The sequence below is a fragment of the Mobula birostris genome, chromosome 12 (genome assembly GCF_030028105.1).
Source record: "Mobula birostris isolate sMobBir1 chromosome 12, sMobBir1.hap1, whole genome shotgun sequence".
Classification (NCBI taxonomy): domain Eukaryota; kingdom Metazoa; phylum Chordata; class Chondrichthyes; order Myliobatiformes; family Myliobatidae; genus Mobula; species Mobula birostris.
This window is the reverse complement of record NC_092381.1, coordinates 1276865-1298603: the sequence shown is the minus strand read 5'-3', so window position 1 is coordinate 1298603 and position 21739 is coordinate 1276865. Positions and strand designations below refer to the sequence as shown.

Genomic DNA, 21739 nt, shown 5'->3' with positions numbered 1-21739 from the left:
TAGAGATCTAGAAGACTATAAGGCCAGCAGGAAGGAGCTTAACAAAGAAATTAGGAGAGCCAGAAGGGGCCATGAGAAGGCCATGGCAGACAGAATTAAGGAAAACACCAAGGCATTCTACAAATATGTGAAGAGTAAGAGGATAAGGCGTGAGAGAATAGGACCAATCAAGTGTGACAGTGGAAAAGTGTGTATGGAACCGGAAGAGAGAGCAGAGTTACCTAATGAGTACTTTGCTTCAGTATTCACTACGAAAAAGGATCTTGGCGATTGTAGGGATGGCTTATAGATGTCTTAAAAGCTTGACTATGTAGATATTAAGAAAGAGGATATGCTGGAACTTTTGGAAAACATCAAGTCAATAAGTCACTGGGACCAGATGAGATGTACCCGAGGCTACCTCCCCTAAGCAAGGGAGTAAATTGCTGAGCCTCTGGCGATGATCTTTGCATCATCCATGGGGACGGGAGAGGTTCCAGACGATTGGAGGGTTGTGCAGGTTGTTCCATTATTTAAGAAAGGGAATAGAGATAACCCAGGAAATTATAGACCAGTGAGTCTTACTTCAGTGGTTGGTAAGTTGATTGAGAAGATCCTGAGAGGCAGGATTTATGAACATTTGGAGAGGCATAATATGATTAGGAATAGCCAGCATGGCTTTGTCAAAGGCTGTTCGTGCCTTATGAGCCTGATTGAATTTTTTGAGGATGTGACTAAACACATTGATGAAGGTAGAGCAGTGGATGTAGTGCATATGGATTTCAGCAAGGCATTTGACAAGGTACCCCATGCAAGGCTTATTGAGAAAGTAAGGAGCCATGGGATCCAAGGGGACCTTGCTTTGTGCATCCAGAAATGGCTTGCCCACAGAAGGAAAAGAGTGGTTGTAGATGGGTCATATTCTGCATGGAGGTCGGTGACCTGTGGTGTGCCTCAGGGATCTGTTCTGGGACCCTTACTCTTGGTGATTTTTATTAATGATCTGGATGAGGAAGTGGAGGGAATGGTGAGTAAATTTGCTGATGACACAAAGGTTGGGAGTGTTGTGGATAGTGTGGAGGGCTGTCAGAGGTTACTACGGGACATTGATAGGATGCAAAACTGGGCTGAGAAGTGGCAGATGGATTTCAACCCAGATAAGTGTGAGGTGATTCATTTTGGTTGGTCAAACATGATGGCAGAATATAGTATTAATGGTAAGACTCTTGGCAGTGTGGAGGATCAGAGGGATCTTGGGGTTTGTGTCGATAGGACACTCAAAGCTACTGCGCAGGTTGACTCTGTGGTTAAGAAAGAATACAGTGCATTGGTCTTCATCAATCGTGGGATTGAGTTTAGGAGCTGAGAGGTAATGTTGCAGCTAATTAGGACCCTGTCCAGACCCCACTTGGAGTACTGTGCTCAGTTCTGGTCGCCTCACTGCAGGAAGGATGTGGAAACCATAGAAAGGATGCAGAGGAGATTTACAAGGCTGTTGCCTGGATTGGGGAGCATGCCTTATGAGAATGGGTTGAATGAACTTGGCCTTTTTTCCTTGGAGCAACGGAAGATGAGAGCTGACCTGATAGAGGTGTATAAGATGATGAGAGGCATTGATCATGTGGATAGTCAGAGGCTTTTTCCCAGAGCTGAAATGGCTTAAGTTTTAAGGTGCTTGGAAGTAGGTACAGAGGAGATGTCAGGGGTAGGTTTTCTACGCAGAGAGTGGTGAGTGCGTGGAATGGGCTGCTGGCAACAGTGGTGGAGGCGGATACGATAGGGTTTTTAAGAGACTCCTGGACCTGTATATGGAGCTCAGAAAAATAGAGGGATATGGGTAACCCTTGGTAATTTCTAAAGTAAGGACATGTTCGGCACAGCTTTGTGGGCTGAGGGGCCTGTTTTGTGCTGTTGGTTTTCTTTGTTTCTCTGTTTCTATGTTTTAACAGCTGTACTGTATTGTGAATGGTGATTGATCGTGCATGTAAGGAATTTGCAGAGGCACAGTTAACCAAATAGTCAATTTCCTAAATTGGCAGTGATTTCTGTATAAAAATGGCGTTTCTCTGTTCAGACCTCAGAATGGTATGGTGACAATGTTGGGCTGCACAAGGAAATAAAGTGTGTTTGAGGAAGAAGTGTGGGCTTTCCGAGCCTAATTCATCAGCAGCAACACCAGCACAGCTTTTCTTACACTTTGTACATCTGGAAAAGCATCGACTTTGTCTGGATAGTTCAAGGGTCATAGATCTGTGCAATGCACAGAACAAGCCACAAAATGTTCGAGCAACTCAGTCAGCCAACATCTGTTGAAAGCAATAACAGTCGATGTTTTGGGCCAAGACCCTTCATCAGGGTGAGTTCCTCTTGCATTTTGTGTGGGTTACTGTGAATTTCCAGCATCTGCAGAACCTCTTGTATTTATAGAAATCAGGCCCTTCCATGCTGGAAATCTGAGCAATACACACAAAATGCTGAAATGCTTCAGCAGTCCTGTGAAGGGTTTCGGCCCAAAACGTTGACTATACTATTTTCCATAGATGCTGCCTGGTCTGCAGAGTTCCCCCAGCATTTAGTGTGTGAGACCCTTCAATCACTGCCTCATTGAGCTACCCTCACTCAACTAGTCAGCACAGCTTTGTTTAGGGCAGAACACGGCTTCCAAACTTGATCATGATTTTTTGAGGAGGTGACGAGGGTGATTGATGAGGGCAGGGCAATGGAAGATGTCCACATGAATTTTAGTAAAGCCTTCAGCAAAATTCCTCATTATCAGTTGATTCAGAAGCGCAAGGCACATGGTTTCCATGGAGACTTGGTGGACCGAATTCACACTTGGCTAGTAGGAGAGAGGTGCTATTCTGACCGGAGGCCTGTGACCAAGGTGCTCTGAGGTCCAGTCTCATCTAGGCTGAAGGGTCTGCTTCCACACCATGTCACTCGTCACTCCGTGACTGCCGATCTTTTTCCGGCCCGGGCTGAGGCTCTGAGAGATCGAAGCCGATTCCAGATTTGGCTGGCGAAGGGAGTGAGTGACTCTGCATAAAGACTACAGTTGAGTGGGTGGGAAATAGGGGTTGGGGGAAAGAGACGGATGGATGGGGGAGGAGGGTGATGGGAACAAGAGGAAGGGATTCCTGGTATTAGTAATGATCTTTCAAGAACCACTAGATTCTGCAATGGTTCCAAAGGACTGATGAATTGTAAATGCCATTCCATTCTTTAAGGACGGAAGGAGGCAGAAGAAAGGAAATTATAAGCCAGTTCGTCTGACCTCAGTGGTTGGGAAGATGTTGGAGTCCATTATTAAGGAGGTTTCAGGGCACTTGGAGGCACATGATAAAATAGGCCAAAGTCAGCATAGTTTCATTAGGGGTAAGTCTGGCCTGAGAAATCTGTTGGAATTCCTTGAAGAAAGAACAGGCACGATAGACAAATGAGCATTGGTGGATGTGGTTTACTTGGATTTTCAGAAGGTCTTTGGCAAGGTGCTCCACATGAGGCTGCTTAACAAGATAGGAGCCTATGGTATGACAGGAAAGACACCAAGACGGATAGAAAATTGGTTGACTGGCCGGAGGCAAAGAGTGGGAACAAAGCAGGGGAGGGGGATTTTCTCTCGGCTGCCAGTGACTAGTGGTGTTCTGCAGGGTCAGTGTTGGGACCGCTTCTTTTTATGTAATAAGTCAATGATTTGTATCAACACACATCAAAGTTGCTGGTGAACGCAGCAGGCCAAGCAGCATCTGTAGGAAGAGGTGCAGTCGACGTTTCAGGCCGAGACCCTTCGTCAGGACTAACGAAGGGTCTTGGCCTGAAACGTCGACTGCACCTCTTCCTACAGATGCTGCTTGGCCTGCTGCGTTCACCAGCAACTTTGATGTGTGTTGCTTGAATTTCCAGCATCTGCAGAATTCCTGTTGTTTGCAATGATTTGTATAATGGAATTCCACAGATTCATCTCACTCTGGCCAAATAAATTCCTCCTCATCTCTGTTTTAAGAGAGACATTCATTCAGAATAGAGATAAGGAGGAACTTCTTTAGCCAGAGGGTGGTGAATCCGTGGGATTCATTGCCACAGACGGCCTTTGGGTATATTTAAAGTGAAAGTTGATAGGTTCTTGGATAGTCAAGGCATTAAAAGTTACAGGGAGAAGGCAGGAAAATGGGTTTGGAAGGATAATAAATCAGCTGTGATGGTATGGCGGAGCAGACTCCATGGGCTAAATTGCTTAATTTTGCTACCTTATGGTCTACTGTCAGAAAGGTTTACTATAATACGGTACTTGCACACAAGTGAGCTGAGACTGGCTTGTAACTGAATTCTGGCCCTGTGTTATTCTGATGCCCATGTCTGGTGGATGTGGGGAGGCCTGTGCCGTGTGTGTGAGGGGCATGAGGCACGTTCAGTGAATGTGCCCATTCCACCGATTCTCCAGAGCTGACAATGGGGTTTAAAGGGTTAAGATTCACTGGAAAATACTCCAGATAATACAGAGAGTCCTGAGGGAACATGGCAGGGGAGATGTGGAGGTGTTTCTGCTAGTGGGAGAGTCTCAAACAAGGGTCACAGTTACAGGATTAGGGGGCAGACATTTAAAACTGAGGTGTGTGAGTGCTTCTCAGAAGGAGGGGAATCTTTTGACTTCTCCACCACAGAGAGTGTGGAGGCTGGATCTCTGTGAGCGTTTAAAGAAATGTTTCACAGATCAGGGGACTGAGGGTGACTGGGAATCAGATTTATTATCTTTGACATTGGAGTGAAATGTGTTGCTTTGTGGAAGCAGCACAGAGTGAAATATAAGATTACAGTAAGTTACAAACTAAACTACAGGGAGGTGTTTGCGGTACATTCTGGGATCGGGGGATAATGTTCTCCAACCTGAGACAGTTCAGAGTGAAAGGTATCGGCGTATTTGCAGTCCAAAATGGATGTTGGGAGTCTCTGCTCCAGAATGCTGGCCAACCACAACCTGAAGGGGTGGGGACGGCATGGCCGTCTGCTCACCGTCAGGGAAGTCTGGGTGGGACAGTTGCAGGTCCTTGCAGGTCCGGGCCGGGTTGCTCTGGGTTCCCATTGGATTCTTCATGTAGTCCACCTCCATCTTCAGGGTGTCCAGGGAGCTGAATATGTCATCCAGTCCCTCCACATAGTCCACTGCCTGGTCAGCCTGCATCTTGTCCGAAGACCTCCTGGTCTTCTTGGGTGTCCGGATGGGCAGTGGTTGGATCACCTCTCCCGGTGGTCCCTGCAGATTCAGACACAACACACCAAGTGAACAAAGACCAGAGGACCCAAAGGGGCACATGAAGAGTCAGTGAGGATGTGAACTAAATGTGTGCATGAGGTACTTACGGGAGGTCCGGGAATGCCGATTGCTCCAGTGTCACCCTTCTGGCCTGCCGGACCCTGCCAACAAGAGAGACAGTCAGGAGACAGCAAGGAGCAGCCAAGGTGGAGGGTGGGGCAGGAATGAGTGGGGGCAGAGGCAGCATGAGGTGAAGAAACAAGGTGAGAAACGGCTGGCTGTGTGGTGGAGGGGACAGGATAGAGGGAGCTGGGTGGGAGGAGGAGGGAGGGGGAGGAAGGGCATGCGGAACGGAAGAATCTAGTGACAAAAGGGTGGTATAGGGGTGGGTGTTGAGGGAATTTGGAGAGAGGGTAGAGAAGTCGGGGAGTTGGACAGTATCGAGGGGTCAGTGGGTGGGGTTGGGATGAGGGAGGGGTGGGGACAATGTTGAGAAAGTTTATGGGTGGGTTGGGGTGAGGGAGGTGTGTGGACAGTGGCGAGAGGGTTTACGGGTGGGGACAGGTTGAGGGGTTTATGGGTGGGGAATGGGAGGGGGTGGACAGTGTTGAGTGGTTTATGGGTGGGGAAAGGGAGGTGGTGGACAGTGTCGAGGGGTTTATGTGTGGGGAAATGGAAGGGGCGGGCAGTGTTGTGGGGTTTATGGGTGGGGAAAGGGAGGGGTTGGACAGTTTCGAGGGTTTTATGGGTGGTGAAAGGGAGGGGGTGGACGGTGTTGAGGGGTTTATTGGTTGGGAATGGGAGGGGGTGGACAGTGTCGAGGGGTTTATGGGTGGGTAAAGGGTGGGGGTGGGCAGTGTTGAGGGGTTTAGGGGTGGGGAAAGGGAGGGGGTGGACAGTGTTGAGGGGTTTATGGGTGGGGAAATGGAGGGGCTGGACAGTGTCGAGGGGTTTATGCGTGGGGAAATGGAGGGGGCGGGCAGTGTTGAGGGGTTTATGGGTGGGGAAATGGAGGAGCTGGACGGTGTTGAGGGGTTTATGGGTGGGGAAAGGGAGGGGGTGGACAGTGTTGAGATGTTTATGGTTGGGGAAAGGGAGGTGGTGGACAGTGTTGAGGGGTTTATGGGTGGGGAAAGGGAGGGGGCGGGCAGTGTTGAGGGGTTTATGGGTGGGTAAAGGGAGGCAGTGGACAGTGTTGTGGGGTTTATGGGTGGGGAAAGGGAGTGGGTGAACAGTGTTGAGGGGTTTATGGGTAGGTAAAGGGAGGAGGTGGACAGTGTCAAGGGGTTTATGGGTGGGGAAAGGGAGGGGGTGGACAGTGTTGAGGGGTTTATGGGTGGGGAAAGGGAGGGGGTGGACAGTGTCGAGCGGTTTATGGGTGGGGAAAGGGAGGGGGTGAGCAGAGTCGAGGGGTTTATGGGTGGGGAAAGGGAGGGGGTGGACAGTGTCGAGAGGTTTATGGGTGGGGATAGGGAGGCGGTGGGCAGTGTCAAGGGGTTTATGGGTGGGGAAAGGGAGGGGGTGGACAGTGTCGAGGGGTTTATGGGTGGGGAAAGGGAGGGGGTGGACAGTGTCAAGGGGTTTATGGGTGGGGAAAGGGAGGGGGTGGACAGTGTCGAGGGGTTTATGGGTGGGGAAAGGGAGGGGGTGGGCAGTGTCGTGGGCTTTATGGGTTGGGAAAGGGAGCGGGTGGACAGTGTGGAGGGGTTTATGGGTGGGTAAAGGGAGGATGTGGACAGTGTTGAGGGGTTTATGGGTGGGGAAAGGGAGGGGGTGTACAGTGTTGAGGGGTTTATGGGTGGGGAAAGGGAGGGGGTGGACAGTGTCGAGCGGTTTATGGGTGGGGAAAGGGAGGGGGTGGACAGTGTGGAGGGGTTTATGGGTGGGGAAAGGGAGGGGGTGAGCAGAGTCGAGGGGTTTATGGGTGGGGAAAGGGTGGGGGTGGACAGTGTGGAGGGGTTTATGGGTGGGTAAAGGGAGGGTGTGGACAGTGTTAAGGGGTTTATGGGTGGGGAAAGAGAGGGGGTGTACAGTGTTGAGGGGTTTATGGGTGGGGAAAGCGAGGGTGGACAGTGTCGAGGGGTTTATGGGTGGGGAAAGGGTGTGGGTGGGCAGTGTTGAGGGGTTTACGGGTGGGGAAATTGAGGAGGTGGGCAGTGTTGAAGGGTTTAGAGGTGGGGAAAGGGAGCGGGTGGGCAGTGTCGAGGGTTTTATGGGTGGGGAAAGGGAGGGGGTGGGCAGTGTCGAGGGGTTTATGGGTGGAGAAATAGAGGAGGTGGAGAGTGTCAAGGGGTTTATGGGTGGGGAAACGGAGGGGGTGGACAGTGTTGAGGGGTTTATTGGTGGGGAAAGGGAGGGGGTGGACAGTGTCAAGGGGTTTATGGGTGGAGAAAGGGAGGGGCTGGACAGAGTTCAGGGGTTTATTGGTGGGGAAAGGGAGGGGGTGGACAGTGTTGAGGGGTTTATGGGTGGGGAAAGGGAGGGGGTGGACAGTGTCGAGCGGTTTATGGGTGGGGAAAGGGAGGGGGTGAGCAGAGTCGAGGGGTTTATGGGTGGGGAAAGGGAGGGGTTAGACAGTGTGGAGGGGTTTATGGGTGGGTAAAGGGAGGGTGTGGACAGTGTTGAGGGGTTTATGGGTGGGGAAAGGGAGGGGGTGTACAGTGTTGAGGGGTTTATTGGTGGGGAAAGCGGGGGTGGACAGTGTCAAGGGTTTATGGGTAGTGAAAGGGAGGGGGTGGGCAGTGTTGAGGGGTTTATTCGTGGGGAAAGTGAGGAGATGGGCAGTGTTGAAGGGTTTGGGGGTAGAGAAAGGGAGGGGGTGGGCAGTGTCGAGGGTTTTATGGGTGGGGAAAGGGGGGTAGACAGTGTCAAGGGGTTTATGGGTGGGTAAAGGGAGGGGGTGGGCAGTGTTGAGGGGTTTATGTGTGGGGAAAGGGAGGGCGTGGGCAGCGTTGAGGGGTTTATGGGTGGGGAAAGGGAGGGGGTGGGCAGTGTTGAGGGGTTTATGTGTGGGGAAAGGGAGGGCGTGGGCAGCGTTGAGGGGTTTATGGGTGGGGAAAGGGAGGGGGTGAGCAGAGTCGAGGGGTTTATGGGTGGAGAAATAGAGGAGGTGGAGAGTGTCAAGGGGTTTATGGGTGGGGAAACGGAGGGGGTGGACAGTGTTGAGGGGTTTATTGGTGGGGAAAGGGAGTGGGTGGACAGTGTCAAGGGGTTTATGGGTGGAGAAAGGGAGGGGCTGGACAGAGTTCAGGGGTTTATTGGTGGGGAAAGGGAGGGGGTGGACAGTGTTGAGGGGTTTATGGGTGGGGAAAGGGAGGGGGTGGACAGTGTCGAGCGGTTTATGGGTGGGGAAAGGGAGGGGGTGAGCAGAGTCGAGGGGTTTATGGGTGGGGAAAGGGAGGGGGTGGACAGTGTGGAGGGGTTTATGGGTGGGTAAAGGGAGGGTGTGGACAGTGTTGAGGGGTTTATGGGTGGGGAAAGGGAGGGGGTGTACAGTGTTGAGGGGTTTATTGGTGGGGAAAGCGGGGGTGGACAGTGTCAAGGGTTTATGGGTAGTGAAAGGGAGGGGGTGGGCAGTGTTGAGGGGTTTATTCGTGGGGAAAGTGAGGAGATGGGCAGTGTTGAAGGGTTTGGGGGTAGAGAAAGGGAGGGGGTGGGCAGTGTTGAGGGTTTTATGGGTGGGGAAAGGGGGGTAGACAGTGTCAAGGGGTTTATGGGTGGGTAAAGGGAGGGGGTGGGCAGTGTTGAGGGGTTTATGTGTGGGGAAAGGGAGGGCGTGGGCAGCGTTGAGGGGTTTATGGGTGGGGAAAGGGAGGGGGTGGACAGTGTTGAGGGGTTTATGTGTGGGGAAAGGGAGGGCGTGGGCAGCGTTGAGGGGTTTATGGGTGGGGAAAGGGAGGGGGTGGGCAGTGTTGAGGGGTTTATGTGTGGGGAAAGGGAGGGCGTGGGCAGCGTTGAGGGGTTTATGGGTGGGGAAAGGGAGGGGGTGAGCAGAGTCGAGGGGTTTATGGGTGGGTAAAGGGAGGGGGTGGACAGTGTCGATGGGTTTATGGGTGGGGAAAGGGAGGTGGTGGGCAGTGTTGAGGGTTTTTTGGGTGGGGTAAGGGAGGGAGTGGACAGTGATGAGGGGTTTATGTTTGGGGAAAGGGAAGGGGTGGACAGTGTTGAGGGGTTTATGGGTGGGGAAAGGGAGGGGGTGGGCAGTGTTGAGGGGTTTATTTGTGGGGAAAGGGAGGGGGTGGGCAGTGTTGAGGGGTTTATGTGTGGGAAAGGAAGGGAGTTGACAGTGTTGAGGGGTTTATGGGTGTGGAAAGGGAGGGGGTGGATAGCGTTGAGGGGTTTATGGGTTGGGAGGGGGTGGACAGTGTTGAAGGGTTTATGGGTGAAAGGGAATGAGGTGCGTAGTGTCGAGGGGGTTTAAGGGGTGGGAAAGTGAATGTGGTGCGGATGTTCCTTACCGTGGATCCCTTTGATCCTTTTGGCCCCATTGGACCCTGTGAACAACAAAATCAGGAGAGTCAGAGAATGCAAGGAGAGATGGAGATGTAGGGACATCGGCTCACCGAGACTAGGAGGTGCTGAAACATTGGGATCGTGATGACACATGGACATGGTTCCTGCTACAATCGCCTAACACAGGGCAGCTTCCGGAGCCTGCGATCCACATGGGATGTCCCAAACACTCAGTATGTTCTCAGTACCACACTACGCTGCACATCCACCCCACCTCACCCTCTCACACGGCTGCCCTGCTGATCTTTTCCACATTAGCATCAGCTGGACCAGCTACTGGGTGCCCATGGGGTTACAGCAGCTTCCCATTGCTCCCAGTCCCTGTGACCGTGTGCTGTGGGTGTGAAATGTCCCTGTGACCATGTGTGGTGGGTGTGAAGTGTCCCTGTGACCGTGTGCGGTGGGTATGAAATGTCCCTGTGACCATGTGCGGTGGGTATGAAATGTCCCTGTGACCGTGTGTGGTGGGTGTGAAATGTCCCTGTGACCGTGTGTGGTGGGTGTGAAATGTCCCTGTGACCATGTGCTGTGTGTGTGAATTGTCCCTGTGACCGCGTGTGGTGGGTGTGAAACATCTCTGTGACCGTGTGCTGTAGGTGTGAAATGTTCCTGTGACCGTGTGCTGTGGGTGTGAAATGTCACTGTGACCGTGTGCTGTGGGCGTGAAATGTCCCTGTGACTGTGTGTGGTGGGTGTGAAATGTCCCTGTGACCGTGTGTGCTGGGTGTGAAATGTCCCTGTGACCGTGTGCTGTGTGTGTGAAATGTTCCTGTGACCGTGTGCTGTGTGTGTGAAATGTCCCTGTGACAGTGTGCTGTGGGTGTGAAGTGTCCCTGTGACCGTGTTTGGTGGGTGTGAAATGTCCCTGTGACAGTGTGCTGTGGGTGTGAAGTGTCCCTGTGACCGTGTGCGGTGGGTATGAAATGTCCCTGTGACCATGTGAGGTGGGTATGAAATGTCCCTGTGACCGTGTGTGGTGGGTGTGAAATGTCCCTGTGACCGTGTTTTGTGTGTGTGAAATGTCGCTGTGACAGTGTGCTGTGGGTGTGAAGTGTCCCTGTGACCGTGTGCGGTGGATGTGAAATGTTCCTGTGTCCATGTGCTGTGGGTGTGAAGTGTCCCTGTGACCGTGTGCGGTGGGTGTGAAATGTTCCTGTGACCATGTGCGGTGGGTATGAAATGTCCCTGTGACCACGTGTGGTGGGTGTGAAACGTCCCTATGACCGTGTGCTGTAGGTGTGAAATGTCACTGTGACCGTGTGCTGTGGGCGTGAAATGTCCCTGTGACTGTGTGTGGTGGGTGTGAAATGTCCCTGTGACCGTGTGTGCTGGGTGTGAAATGTCCCTGTGACCGTGTGCTGTGTGTGTGAAATGTTCCTGTGACCGTGTGCAGTGTGTGTGAAATGTCCCTGTGACAGTGTGCTGTGGGTGTGAAGTGTCCCTGTGACCGTGAGTGGTGGGTGTGAAATGTCCCTGTGACAGTGTGCTGTGGGTGTGAAGTGTCCCTGTGACCATGTGCGGTGTGTGTGAAATGTTCCTGTGACCGTGTGCTGTGTGTGTGAAATGTCCCTGTGACAGTGTGCTGTGGGTGTGAAGTGTCCCTGTGACCGTGTTTGGTGGGTGTGAAATGTCCCTGTGACAGTGTGCTGTGGGTGTGAAGTGTCCCTGTGACCGTGTGCGGTGGGTATGAAATGTCCCTGTGACCATGTGAGGTGGGTATGAAATGTCCCTGTGACCGTGTGTGGTGGGTGTGAAATGTCCCTGTGACCGTGTTTTGTGTGTGTGAAATGTCGCTGTGACAGTGTGCTGTGGGTGTGAAGTGTCCCTGTGACCGTGTGCGGTGGATGTGAAATGTTCCTGTGTCCATGTGCTGTGGGTGTGAAGTGTCCCTGTGACCGTGTGCGGTGGGTGTGAAATGTTCCTGTGACCATGTGCGGTGGGTATGAAATGTCCCTGTGACCACGTGTGGTGGGTGTGAAACGTCCCTATGACCGTGTGCTGTAGGTGTGAAATGTCACTGTGACCGTGTGCTGTGGGCGTGAAATGTCCCTGTGACTGTGTGTGGTGGGTGTGAAATGTCCCTGTGACCGTGTGCTGTGTGTATGAAATGTCCCTGTGACCGTGTACTGTGGGTGTGAAATGTCCCTGCGACCATGTGTGGTGAGTGTGAAATGTCCCTGTGATTGTGTGCTCTCGGTGTGAAATGTCTCTGTAACCGTGTGCGGTGGGTGTGAAATGTCTCTGTGACCGTGTGCTCTCGCTGTGAAATGTCACAGTGACCGTGTGCTGTGGGCGTGAAATGTCCCTGTGACTGTGTGTGGTGGGTGTGAAATGTCCCTGTGACCGTGTGTGCTGGGTGTGAAATGTCCCTGTGACCGTGTGCTGTGTGTGTGAAATGTTCCTGTGACCGTGTGCTGTGTGTGTGAAATGTCCCTGTGACAGTGTGCTGTGGGTGTGAAGTGTCCCTGTGACCGTGAGTGGTGGGTGTGAAATGTCCCTGTGACAGTGTGCTGTGGGTGTGAAGTGTCCCTGTGACCATGTGCGGTGGGTATGAAATGTCCCTGCGACCGCGTGTGGTGGGTGTGAAACGTCCCTGTGACCGTGTGCTGTAGGTGTGAAATGTCACTGTGACCATGTACTGTGGGCATGAAATGTCCCTGTGACTGTGTGTGGTGGGTGTGAAATGTCCCTGTGACCGTGTGCTGTGTGTGTGAAATGTCCCTGTGACCGTGTACTGTGGGTGTGAAATGTCCCTGCGACCATGTGTGGTGAGTGTGAAATGTCCCTGTGATCGTGTGCTCTCGGTGTGAAATGTCTCTGTAACCACGTGCGGTGGGTGTGAAATGTCTCTGTGACCGTGTGCTCTTGCTGTGAAATGTCACAGTGACCGTGTACGGTGGGTGTGAAATGTCCCTGTGACTGTGTGCTGTGGCTGTGAAATGTCCCTGTGATCAAGTGCTGCAGGTCGCTGTGACGTGTGCTGTGGGTGTGAAATGTCCCTGTGACCGTGTGCTCTTGGTGTGAAATGTCCCTGTGACCATATGCTGTGGGTGTGAAATGTCCCTGTGACCATGTGCTCTCGCTGTGAAATGTCCCAGTGACCGTGTGTGGTGGGTGTGAAATGTCCCTGTGACCGTGTGCTCTTGGTGTGAAATGTCCCTGTGACCATATGCTGTGGGTGTGAAATGTCCCTGTGACCATGTGCTCTCGCTGTGAAATGTCCCAGTGACCGTGTGTGGTGGGTGTGAAGTGTCCCTGTGACGTGTGCTGTGGGTGTGAAATGTCCCTGTGACGGTGTGCTGTGGGTGTGAAATGTCCCTGTGACGGTGCTGAGGGTGTGAAATGACCCTGTGACCGTGTGCTCTCGGTGTGAAATGTCCCTGTGATCCTGTGCTGCAGGTCGCTGTGACGTGTGCTGTGGGTGTGAAATGTCCCTGTGACCGTGTGCTCTCAGTGTGAAATGTCCCTGTGACGTGTGCTGTGGGTGTGAAATGTCGCTGTGACCGTGTGTCTCTCGGTGAGAAATGTCCCTGTGACCGTGTGTGGTGGGTGTGAAATGTCCCTGTGACTTTGAGCTGGACATTCGATGTTATTGTACTTACAGGCAGGCCAGGGGGTCCAGGGGGTCCAAGAGGTCCTGCAGCTCCAGCTAATCCCTGTGGGGAGACACAAACAGCAGAATGTCACAAACCCAGCTCTCCAAATACCAATGAATTGATGGTGAACTTCAGAAAGGGAAGCCAAGGGTACACACAGCAGTCTTCATCAATGGATCAGCAGTAGAAAGGGTGAGCAATTTACATGTTGATGCAACATATTGCTGCAATTACAAAGAAGGATTGGCAGTAATTACGTTTAATTAAAAAGCTACATTTCATTAGGAGTTTGAGGAAATTTGGTATGTCACCAAAGACTCTTGCAAATTTCTGCAGATGTACCCTGAAAAGTATTCTCAAGCAAAAGAAAATCTGCAGTTGCTAGATATCAGAGCAACATACACAAAATGCTGGACAAACTGAGCTGGCCAGGCAGCTTCAATGGAAAAAAAGAGTACAGTCAATGTTTGGGCTGAGACCCTTAAGTTCCTGCTGAATTCTTCCAGCATTTTGTGGAAAACATTCGAATGGGTTGCATCACCATCTAGTATGGAAGGGCCACTGCAAAGGATTGTAAAAAGCTGCAGAAAATTGTAATCTCAGTCATTTCCATCATAGGCATCAGCCTCCCCAGCATCCTGGACAGCTTCTAAAGGAGATACCTCAAAAAGGTGGCAGCCATTATTAACGACCCCCATCACCCAGGACCTGCTCTCTACTCATTGATATCGTCAAGGAAGAGGTTCATAGTGCAAAATAAATTCAAAGTATAAAAATGGATACAAGACAAACACTGCTGCTTTCACCAGCAACTTTGATGTGTGTTGCTTGAATTTCCAGCATCTGCAGAATTCCTGTTGTTTACAAGACAAACACTCACCATTTTAGGAGCATCCTCTCCTCTACCATCAGATTTTTGATTGGATAATGAACCATAGGAGCTGGACACTCCCCTATCACTGGAGGAGCTGAACAACACCCTTAACCAGTTATGCAAATCCCTGGGGTTGGACGGGCTGACTGTGGAATTCCTCAGGGCCTTCTGGGACATACTGGGTGCTGATTACTCCAGGATGTGGTGACAGGCTCCTTCCACAAATGTAGAGTAGATAGCTTTCTGACTGACTGCATCACCATTTGATATGGGGGGGGTGGTGGAGAGCATTCTGACTGGCTGCATCACCATTTGGTGTGGGGGGCCGGTGAAATGAATACTAACATCACATTTGCCTTCCTCACCACCAACTCTAGCTGCAAGTTAACCTTCAGGGTGTTCTGCACAAGGACTCCCAACTCCCTCTGCATCTCAGATTCCCAGATTTTCTCCCTGTTAAGAAAATGGTCCGCACATTTATTTCTACTACCAAAGTGCATGACCATGCATTTTCCAACACTGTATTTCATTTGCCACTTTCTTGCCCATTCTCCTTATCTGTCTGGCCTTCTGCAGCCTACCTGTTTCCTCAACACTACCTGCTCCTCCACCAATCTTCATATCATCTGCAAACTTGGCAACAAAGCCATCTATTCCATCATCTAAGTCGTTTATATACAGCATGAAAAGAACTGTTCCCAACACTGACTCCTGTGGAACACCACTAGTCACTGGCAGCCAACCAGAAAAGGATCCCTTTATTTCCAATCAGCCAGTGCTCTAACCATGATAGTAACTTTCCTGTAATACCATGGGCTCTTAACTTGGTAAGCGGCCTCATGTGTGGCACCTTCTCAAAGGCCTTCTGAAAGCACAAATATACAACATCCACCGCATCCCCTTTATCTATGCATCTCGTAATCTCCTCAAAGAATTCCAACAGGTTCATCAGGCAGGATTTTCCCTGAAGGAAACCATGCTGACTTTGTCCCATCTTGTCCTGTGTCACCAAGTACACCATCACCTTATCCTTAACAATTGACTCCAACATCTTCCCAACAGCTGAGGTCAGGCTAACTGGTCTATAATTTCCTTTCTGCTGCCTTCCTCCTTTCTTAAAGAGTGGAGTGACATTTGCAATTTTCCAGTCCTCTGACACCATGCCAGTGTCCAATGATTTTTGAAAGGTCGTTTCTAATGCCACCACAATCTCAAACACTACCTCTTTCAGAACCCTAGGGTGCAGTTAATCTGGCCCAGGTGAATTATGTACCTTTAGGTCTTTCAGCTTTTTGAGCAACTTCTGACTTGTAATAGTAACTGCACCCACTTCTCTTCCTTCACACACTGCAAGAATCAGGCATACTGCTCGTGTCTTCTTCAGTGAAGACTGATGCAAAATACTCATTTAATTCATCAGCTATCTCCTTGTCCCTTTTTATTATTTCTCCTGTCTCATTTCCTAGTGGTCCTATATCCACTCTCATTTCTCTTTTATTTTTAACACACTTGTAAAAACTTTTACTATCCACTTTGATATAATTTGCTAGCTTGCTTTCTTATTTCATATTTTCCCTTCTAATGACTTTTTTAGTTGCTCTCTGTAGGTTTTTAAAAACTTCCCAATCCTCTATCTTCCCACTAATTTTTGCTTTGTTGTGTGCCCTCTCTGTTGCTTTTACAGTAGCTTTGACTTCCCTCGTCAGCCACGGTTGTGCTATTTTACCATTTGAGTATTTCTTCATTTTTAGAATACACATGTCATGTACCTTCCACATTTTACCCAGAAACGCACACCATTGCTGCTCTGCTGTCATCCCTGCCAGCAACTCCTTCCAAGTTACTTTGGCCAACTCCTCTCTAATACCACTGTAATTTCCCTTACTCCACTGAAATACTGCTACATCAGACTTTGCTCTCTCCCTATCAAATTCCAAGTTGAACTCAATCATATTGTGATCACTGGTTCCTCAGTGTTCTTTGACCTTAAGCTCCCAAATTGCATCCAGTACATTACATAACCAGTATAGCTGATCCCTTAGTAGGCTTAACAACAAACTGTTATAAAAAGCTATTTCTTAGGCATTCGACAAACTCTCTTGAGATCCATTAACAACCAGATTTTCCCAATCGATCTGCATTTTAAAATATCTCAGAACTACCATAACATTACCCTTTCGACTCGCCTTTTCTATATCTTGTTGTAATCTGTGGTCCACCTCCCAGCCACTGTTGGGAGGCTTGAATATAACTGCCATCAGGGTTCTTTTACCCTGGCAGTTTCTTAACTCAACCTACAAGGATTCAACATCTTCCGATCTTATGTCACATCTTTTTATTGATCTGATGCCATTCCTTACCAGCAGAGCCACACCACCCCCTCTGCCTACCTTCCTATCACTCCAATATAATGTGTAACCTTGGACATTCAGCTCCCAACTACAACCATCCTTCAGCCATGATTCGGTTATGGCCACAACATCATACCCAACAATCTGCAATATTGCAACAAGATCATCCACCTTATTTCTTATACAATGTGCTCTTAGATACAACGCCTACTGTTACCCGGCTAATTTTCCTACCACAGACAACGTCTCACGAGCCTACAGTTACCCACGGAATTCTGTAATAGAAACCACAGAAAAACTACAGCACAGAAACAGGCCCTTTGGCCTTTCTTGGCTGTGCCGAACCAATTTCTGCCTAGTCCCACTGACCTGCACACGGACCATATCTCTCCATACACCTCCCATCCATGTATCTGTCCAATTTATTCTTAAATGTTAAAAAAGAACCCGCATTTACCACCTCGTCTGGTAGCTCATTCCATACTCCCACCACTCTGTGTGAAGAAGCCCCCCCTAATGTTCCCTTTAAACCTTTCCCCCCTCACCCTTAACCCATGTCCTCTGTTTTTTTTTCCCTACCACTGACAAGGTATCACCAGCGTAGTTACCTGTCTGATGTCTGTTGCCACCTTAAATATAAGAGCAACCTGATCTATCTTACAGTCTTCTCCTCTGGCTGATTGGGATATGGAAAACTTTGCTCCAGACTCTGGATGCTGAGCCCCAACACCTCACTCAATCTCCAAACCAACAGACTGAAAGGATAGGCAGGCTAATCTCTGGCATGATGATTCTCAGCATTGGTGCCACAAGGACCCCTTTCCTCCCTGTATACTCCCATCTGTCTGACCAGGTTCTGTCCTAACTCTTGCCGATGATACCACCATATTAGGCCGTATCTCAAATAACGATGAGTCAGTGTACAGGAAGGAGATAGGCAGCCCTGTGGCATGTTGGCATGACAACAGCCTATCCCACAATGTCAGCAACACAGAAGAGTTTGTCGTTGACTACAGGAGATCTGCATGTATCAATGGTGTCGCGTTTGAGAGGGGTGAGAACTTCAGGAGTGATCACCAATAGCCTTCTCTCTGTGAGAGGGGTGAGATCTCCAGGAATGAACATTAAGATGGCGCTAAACGGCGACTCCTTCGCTTGCATCTTTGGAAACAGCTCGATTTCCATCTTTAATATCTTTATCTTTCCATTTCTTTTGAACACCCTGACCTGGAGTTGCACGCAGAGTTCGGTTCCTTGAGTGACAGGGATCCGTTCTCGGGGTTCCAGGACCGGCTGTTGTTGCTCGGCACACCAAGGGTTCGGCCTGAGAGTCTTGCTCATATATGCAAGCCTAAGATCTCGGGTCTCTGGAGGCGGGTGGATCGAGGGTCGGTGTCATGGCAGGAGACTCGTGTGTCGTCAGGGAGGCCGGAAAATCTTTCACTGTGGGCCCGAATACCCGAGATCTTTGCGATCTTCAGGCACAGAGCTCATAAGAAGTGATGAAACGGACTTTTTAACATTATAAACCAGCGGGTTGTTCTTATGTCTTCCGCTGGCTGTGAAAATGGGGGACACCTCCCTCTCCATTATTAGGGAGAGAGAGAACCGGTGGTTTGTCAAATGCCGGATGAAATGCAATAGTCTTTGGGATAACTGTAAGTCTGTGTCTTTGCCACCACCTAGCTCACGCTTGTGCTTGGTAGCGGGTGCACTTTTTTTTTGCTGGGGCGGTGGGGGGGATCATGGCTTGCTGCCATTTACGTGCAGGAGGGAGGAGCTGGGGGGAGGATTTTGGGGTTCTCATGTTTAACTGTTGTTCATTCTTTGGGGCACTTCTCTGTTTTTGTGGATGTTTGCAAAGAAAAATCATTTCAGGATGCTTATTGTATACATTTCTCTGAAATTAAAATGGACCTTTGGACCTTTGAACCTTTGAACCAATGGCCTTCTCTCTGTGAGAGGGGTGAGATCTCCAGGAGTGATCACCAATAGCCTTTTCTCTGTGAGGGTTGAGAACTCAAGGAGTGATCACCAATAGCCTTCTCTCTTGATCTGTCTACACATTCCACTGGCTTAGGAAAGCCAATATAATCAAGGGCCCTTCCTATCCAGGTCATTCTCTCTTCTCCCCCCTTGTATCAGGCAGAAGACACAAAAGCCTGAAAACACCTACCACCAGGCTCAAGGACAGCTTCCATCCCGCTGTTATAAGACTCTTAAATCTTGTACATTCAAGATGAACTCATGACATTACAGTTAACCTCACTGTGGTTTCTGCACCTTATTATCTACACTCCCTCTGTAATTTGAATGCTTTACTGTTCTTATTGTTCTCGTCTACTGACGTATTGAAATGATTTGTGTGGAGGGCGTGCAAAACTAGCTTTTCCACTCTAGCTCGATATATGTGACAATCATAAACCAATTCTTCAAGGAAATAACAAGCAGAATAGACAAAAGAGTTAGTAGATGTTATTTAATTGTATTTTCAAACGTCTTTGACAAGGTGCAGCACATATGCTGCTTAACAACATAAAAGCCTGTGGTATTACAGGAAAGATACTAGCATGGATAGGTTGACTGACTGGCAGGAGGCAAAAAAATGGGAATAAAATAGGCCTTTCCTGGTTGTCTGCTGGTGACTAGTGGTCGGGATTGGGACTGCTTCTTTTCACGGTATGTGCAAATGATTTGCATAACGGAATTGATAGCTTTATAGCCAAATTTGTGGACTATACGAAGATAAGTGGAAGGGCGGGTAGTGCTGAGAAAGCAGGGTGCCTCGAGAAGGACTTATGCAGATTGGGAGAACGGGCAAAGAAGTGACAGATGGAATATAGTGTAGGTAAATAAATGGTCATGCACCTTGGTAGAAGAAATAAAGGCATAGACTATCTTCTAAATGGGAAGAAATTTCAAAAATCAGAGTGTCAAGGGATTTGGGAGTCCTCATTCAGGTTTTCTTAAAGGTTAATTTGAAGGTTGAGTCGATAGTAAGGAAGGCAAATGCCATGCTAGCATTCATTTCAGAGAACTAGAATATAACAGCAAGGATGGTGAGGCTTTATAACGCACTGATCAGACCAAACAGAGTATTGTGAGCAGTTTTAGACCCCGTATCAAAGAAAAGATGAATTGGCATTGGGGAGGGGCCAGAGGAGGTTCATGAGAATGATTATTCCAGGAATGCAAGAGTTAACATTTGACGAGTGTTTGAGGGCTCTGGGTCTGAACTCACTGCAGTTTAGATGAATGAGGGGGAAATCTCGTTGAAATCTATCAGGATATTGAAAGATCTGGATAGAGTGAATGTGGGGAGGATGTTTCCTATAGTGGGAGAGTCTAGCATCAGAGGGCACCGCCTCAGAATAAAGGAACGTGTATTTAGAACAGAGATAGGAACTTCTTTAGCCAGAGAGTAGAGAATCTGTGGAATTCATTGCCATAGGAGGCTGTCACTCAGTATGTTTAAGCAGAGGTTGATTAGTCTGGGCATCAAGGTTTACAGGGAGAAGGCAAGAAAATGGTTCTCAGAGGGGCCAGTCAACATGGATTTGTGCGTGGAAGGTCATGTTTGAACAGTCAACATGGATTTATGCGCGGAAGGTCATATTTGAATAGTCAACCTAGGTTTGTGCGTGGAAGGAAGATTTGACAAATCTTATTGAATTTTTTGAAGAGGTTACTAGGAAAGTTGATGAGGGTAAAGCAGTGGATGTTGCCTATATGGACTTCAGTAAGGCCTTTGACAAGGTTCCACACGGAAGGTTGGTTAGGAAGGTTCAATCGTTAAGTATTAATATTGAAGTAGTAAAATGGATTCAGCAGTGGTTGGATGGGAGACACCACAGAGTGGTGGTGGGTAACTGTTTGTCAGATTGGAGGCCGGTGACTAGTGGTGTGCCTCAGGGATCTGTACTGGGTTCAATGTTGTTTGTCATATATATTGATGATCTGGATGATTGGGTGGTAAAATGGATTAGTAAGTATGCAGATGATATTAAGATAGGTGGCGTTGTGGATAATGAAGTAGGTTTTCAAAGCTTGCAGAGAGATTTAGGCCAGTTAGAAGAGTGAGCTGAAAGATGGCAGATGGAGTTTAATGCTGATAAATGTGAGGTGCTACATTTTGGTAGGACTAATCAAAATAGGACATACATGGTAAATGGTAGGGCATTGAAGAATGCAGTAGAACAGAGGGATCTAGGAATAATGGTGCATTGAGTATAGGAGTAAAGTTGAGTCAGAGCATTGAGTATAGGAGTAAAGTTGAGTCTTTATTCTTTGGAGCATAGAAGGTTGAGGGGGGACTTGACAGAGGTTTTTAAAATTATGAAGGGGATAGATAGAGTTGATGTGGATAGCCTTTTTCCATTGAGAGTAGGGGAGATTCAAACAAGAGGACATGAGTTGAGAGTTAAAGGGCAAAAGTTTAGGGGTAACATGAGGGGGAACTTCTTTACTCAGAGAGTGGTAGCTGTGTGGAACGAGCTTCCAGCAGAAGTGGTTGAGGCAGGTTCGATGTTGTCAGTTGAAGTTAACTTGGATGGCTATATGGACAGGACAGGAAAGGAATGGAGGGTTGTGGGCTGAGTGCAGGTCGGTGGGACTAGGTGAGAGTAAGAGTTCGGCATGGACTAGAAGGGCCGAGATGGCCCGTTTCCGTGCCGTAATTGCTATATGGTTATATGGTTATATATGGATAATATATCAGCCATGATGGAGTGGCAGAGTGCACTGGAAGGTCTGAGTGGGCAAATTCTGTGCCTATGTCTTATGGTCTTATAGTCTTAATTCCAATTCCAAAATCTGTTAAGGACCCAGTTAACTCTTCCCTGTTTCCCATGGCAACCTAGGATCAATTGCATCCAGCCCTTTACATTAAAAGATGTCTTTTACTTACAACATCTCCTTTGCTTCCTGGAAGGCCCTGTAGTCCAGGCAAACCACGGTCACCCTTCTCTCCCTGTTCTCCAGGAGGGCCGATCAGCCCAATCAGACCGGGATGTCCCTGTGGGAAGAGGCACTGGTTCATGGCCACTTGTTCTTGGGCATCTCCAAAATTCCACCCTGTCTGCAGCTTTACCCCACCTTGTCCGCAGTGTTACCCCACCCTGACTACAGTGTTACCCCACCTGGTAAGCAATGGGATCACATTGTGAATGGAGAGACA

General features: G+C 49.2%; 1 protein-coding gene across 1 annotated transcript in view; it reads right to left on the bottom strand.

Annotated features, from left to right (window-relative positions):
* LOC140206422 (uncharacterized) overlaps positions 1–21739 on the bottom strand; it is a 340374-nt gene that overhangs the window by 26041 nt on the left and 292594 nt on the right. The window contains exons 58-62 of the mRNA XM_072274789.1: positions 21470–21577; positions 13345–13398; positions 9688–9723; positions 5338–5391; positions 4990–5230 (exon numbers count right to left, since the gene is read on the bottom strand). Of these exons, the coding sequence (XP_072130890.1) occupies positions 4990–5230; positions 5338–5391; positions 9688–9723; positions 13345–13398; positions 21470–21577 (493 nt within the window). The remainder of the gene's footprint in view (positions 1–4989; positions 5231–5337; positions 5392–9687; positions 9724–13344; positions 13399–21469; positions 21578–21739) is intronic.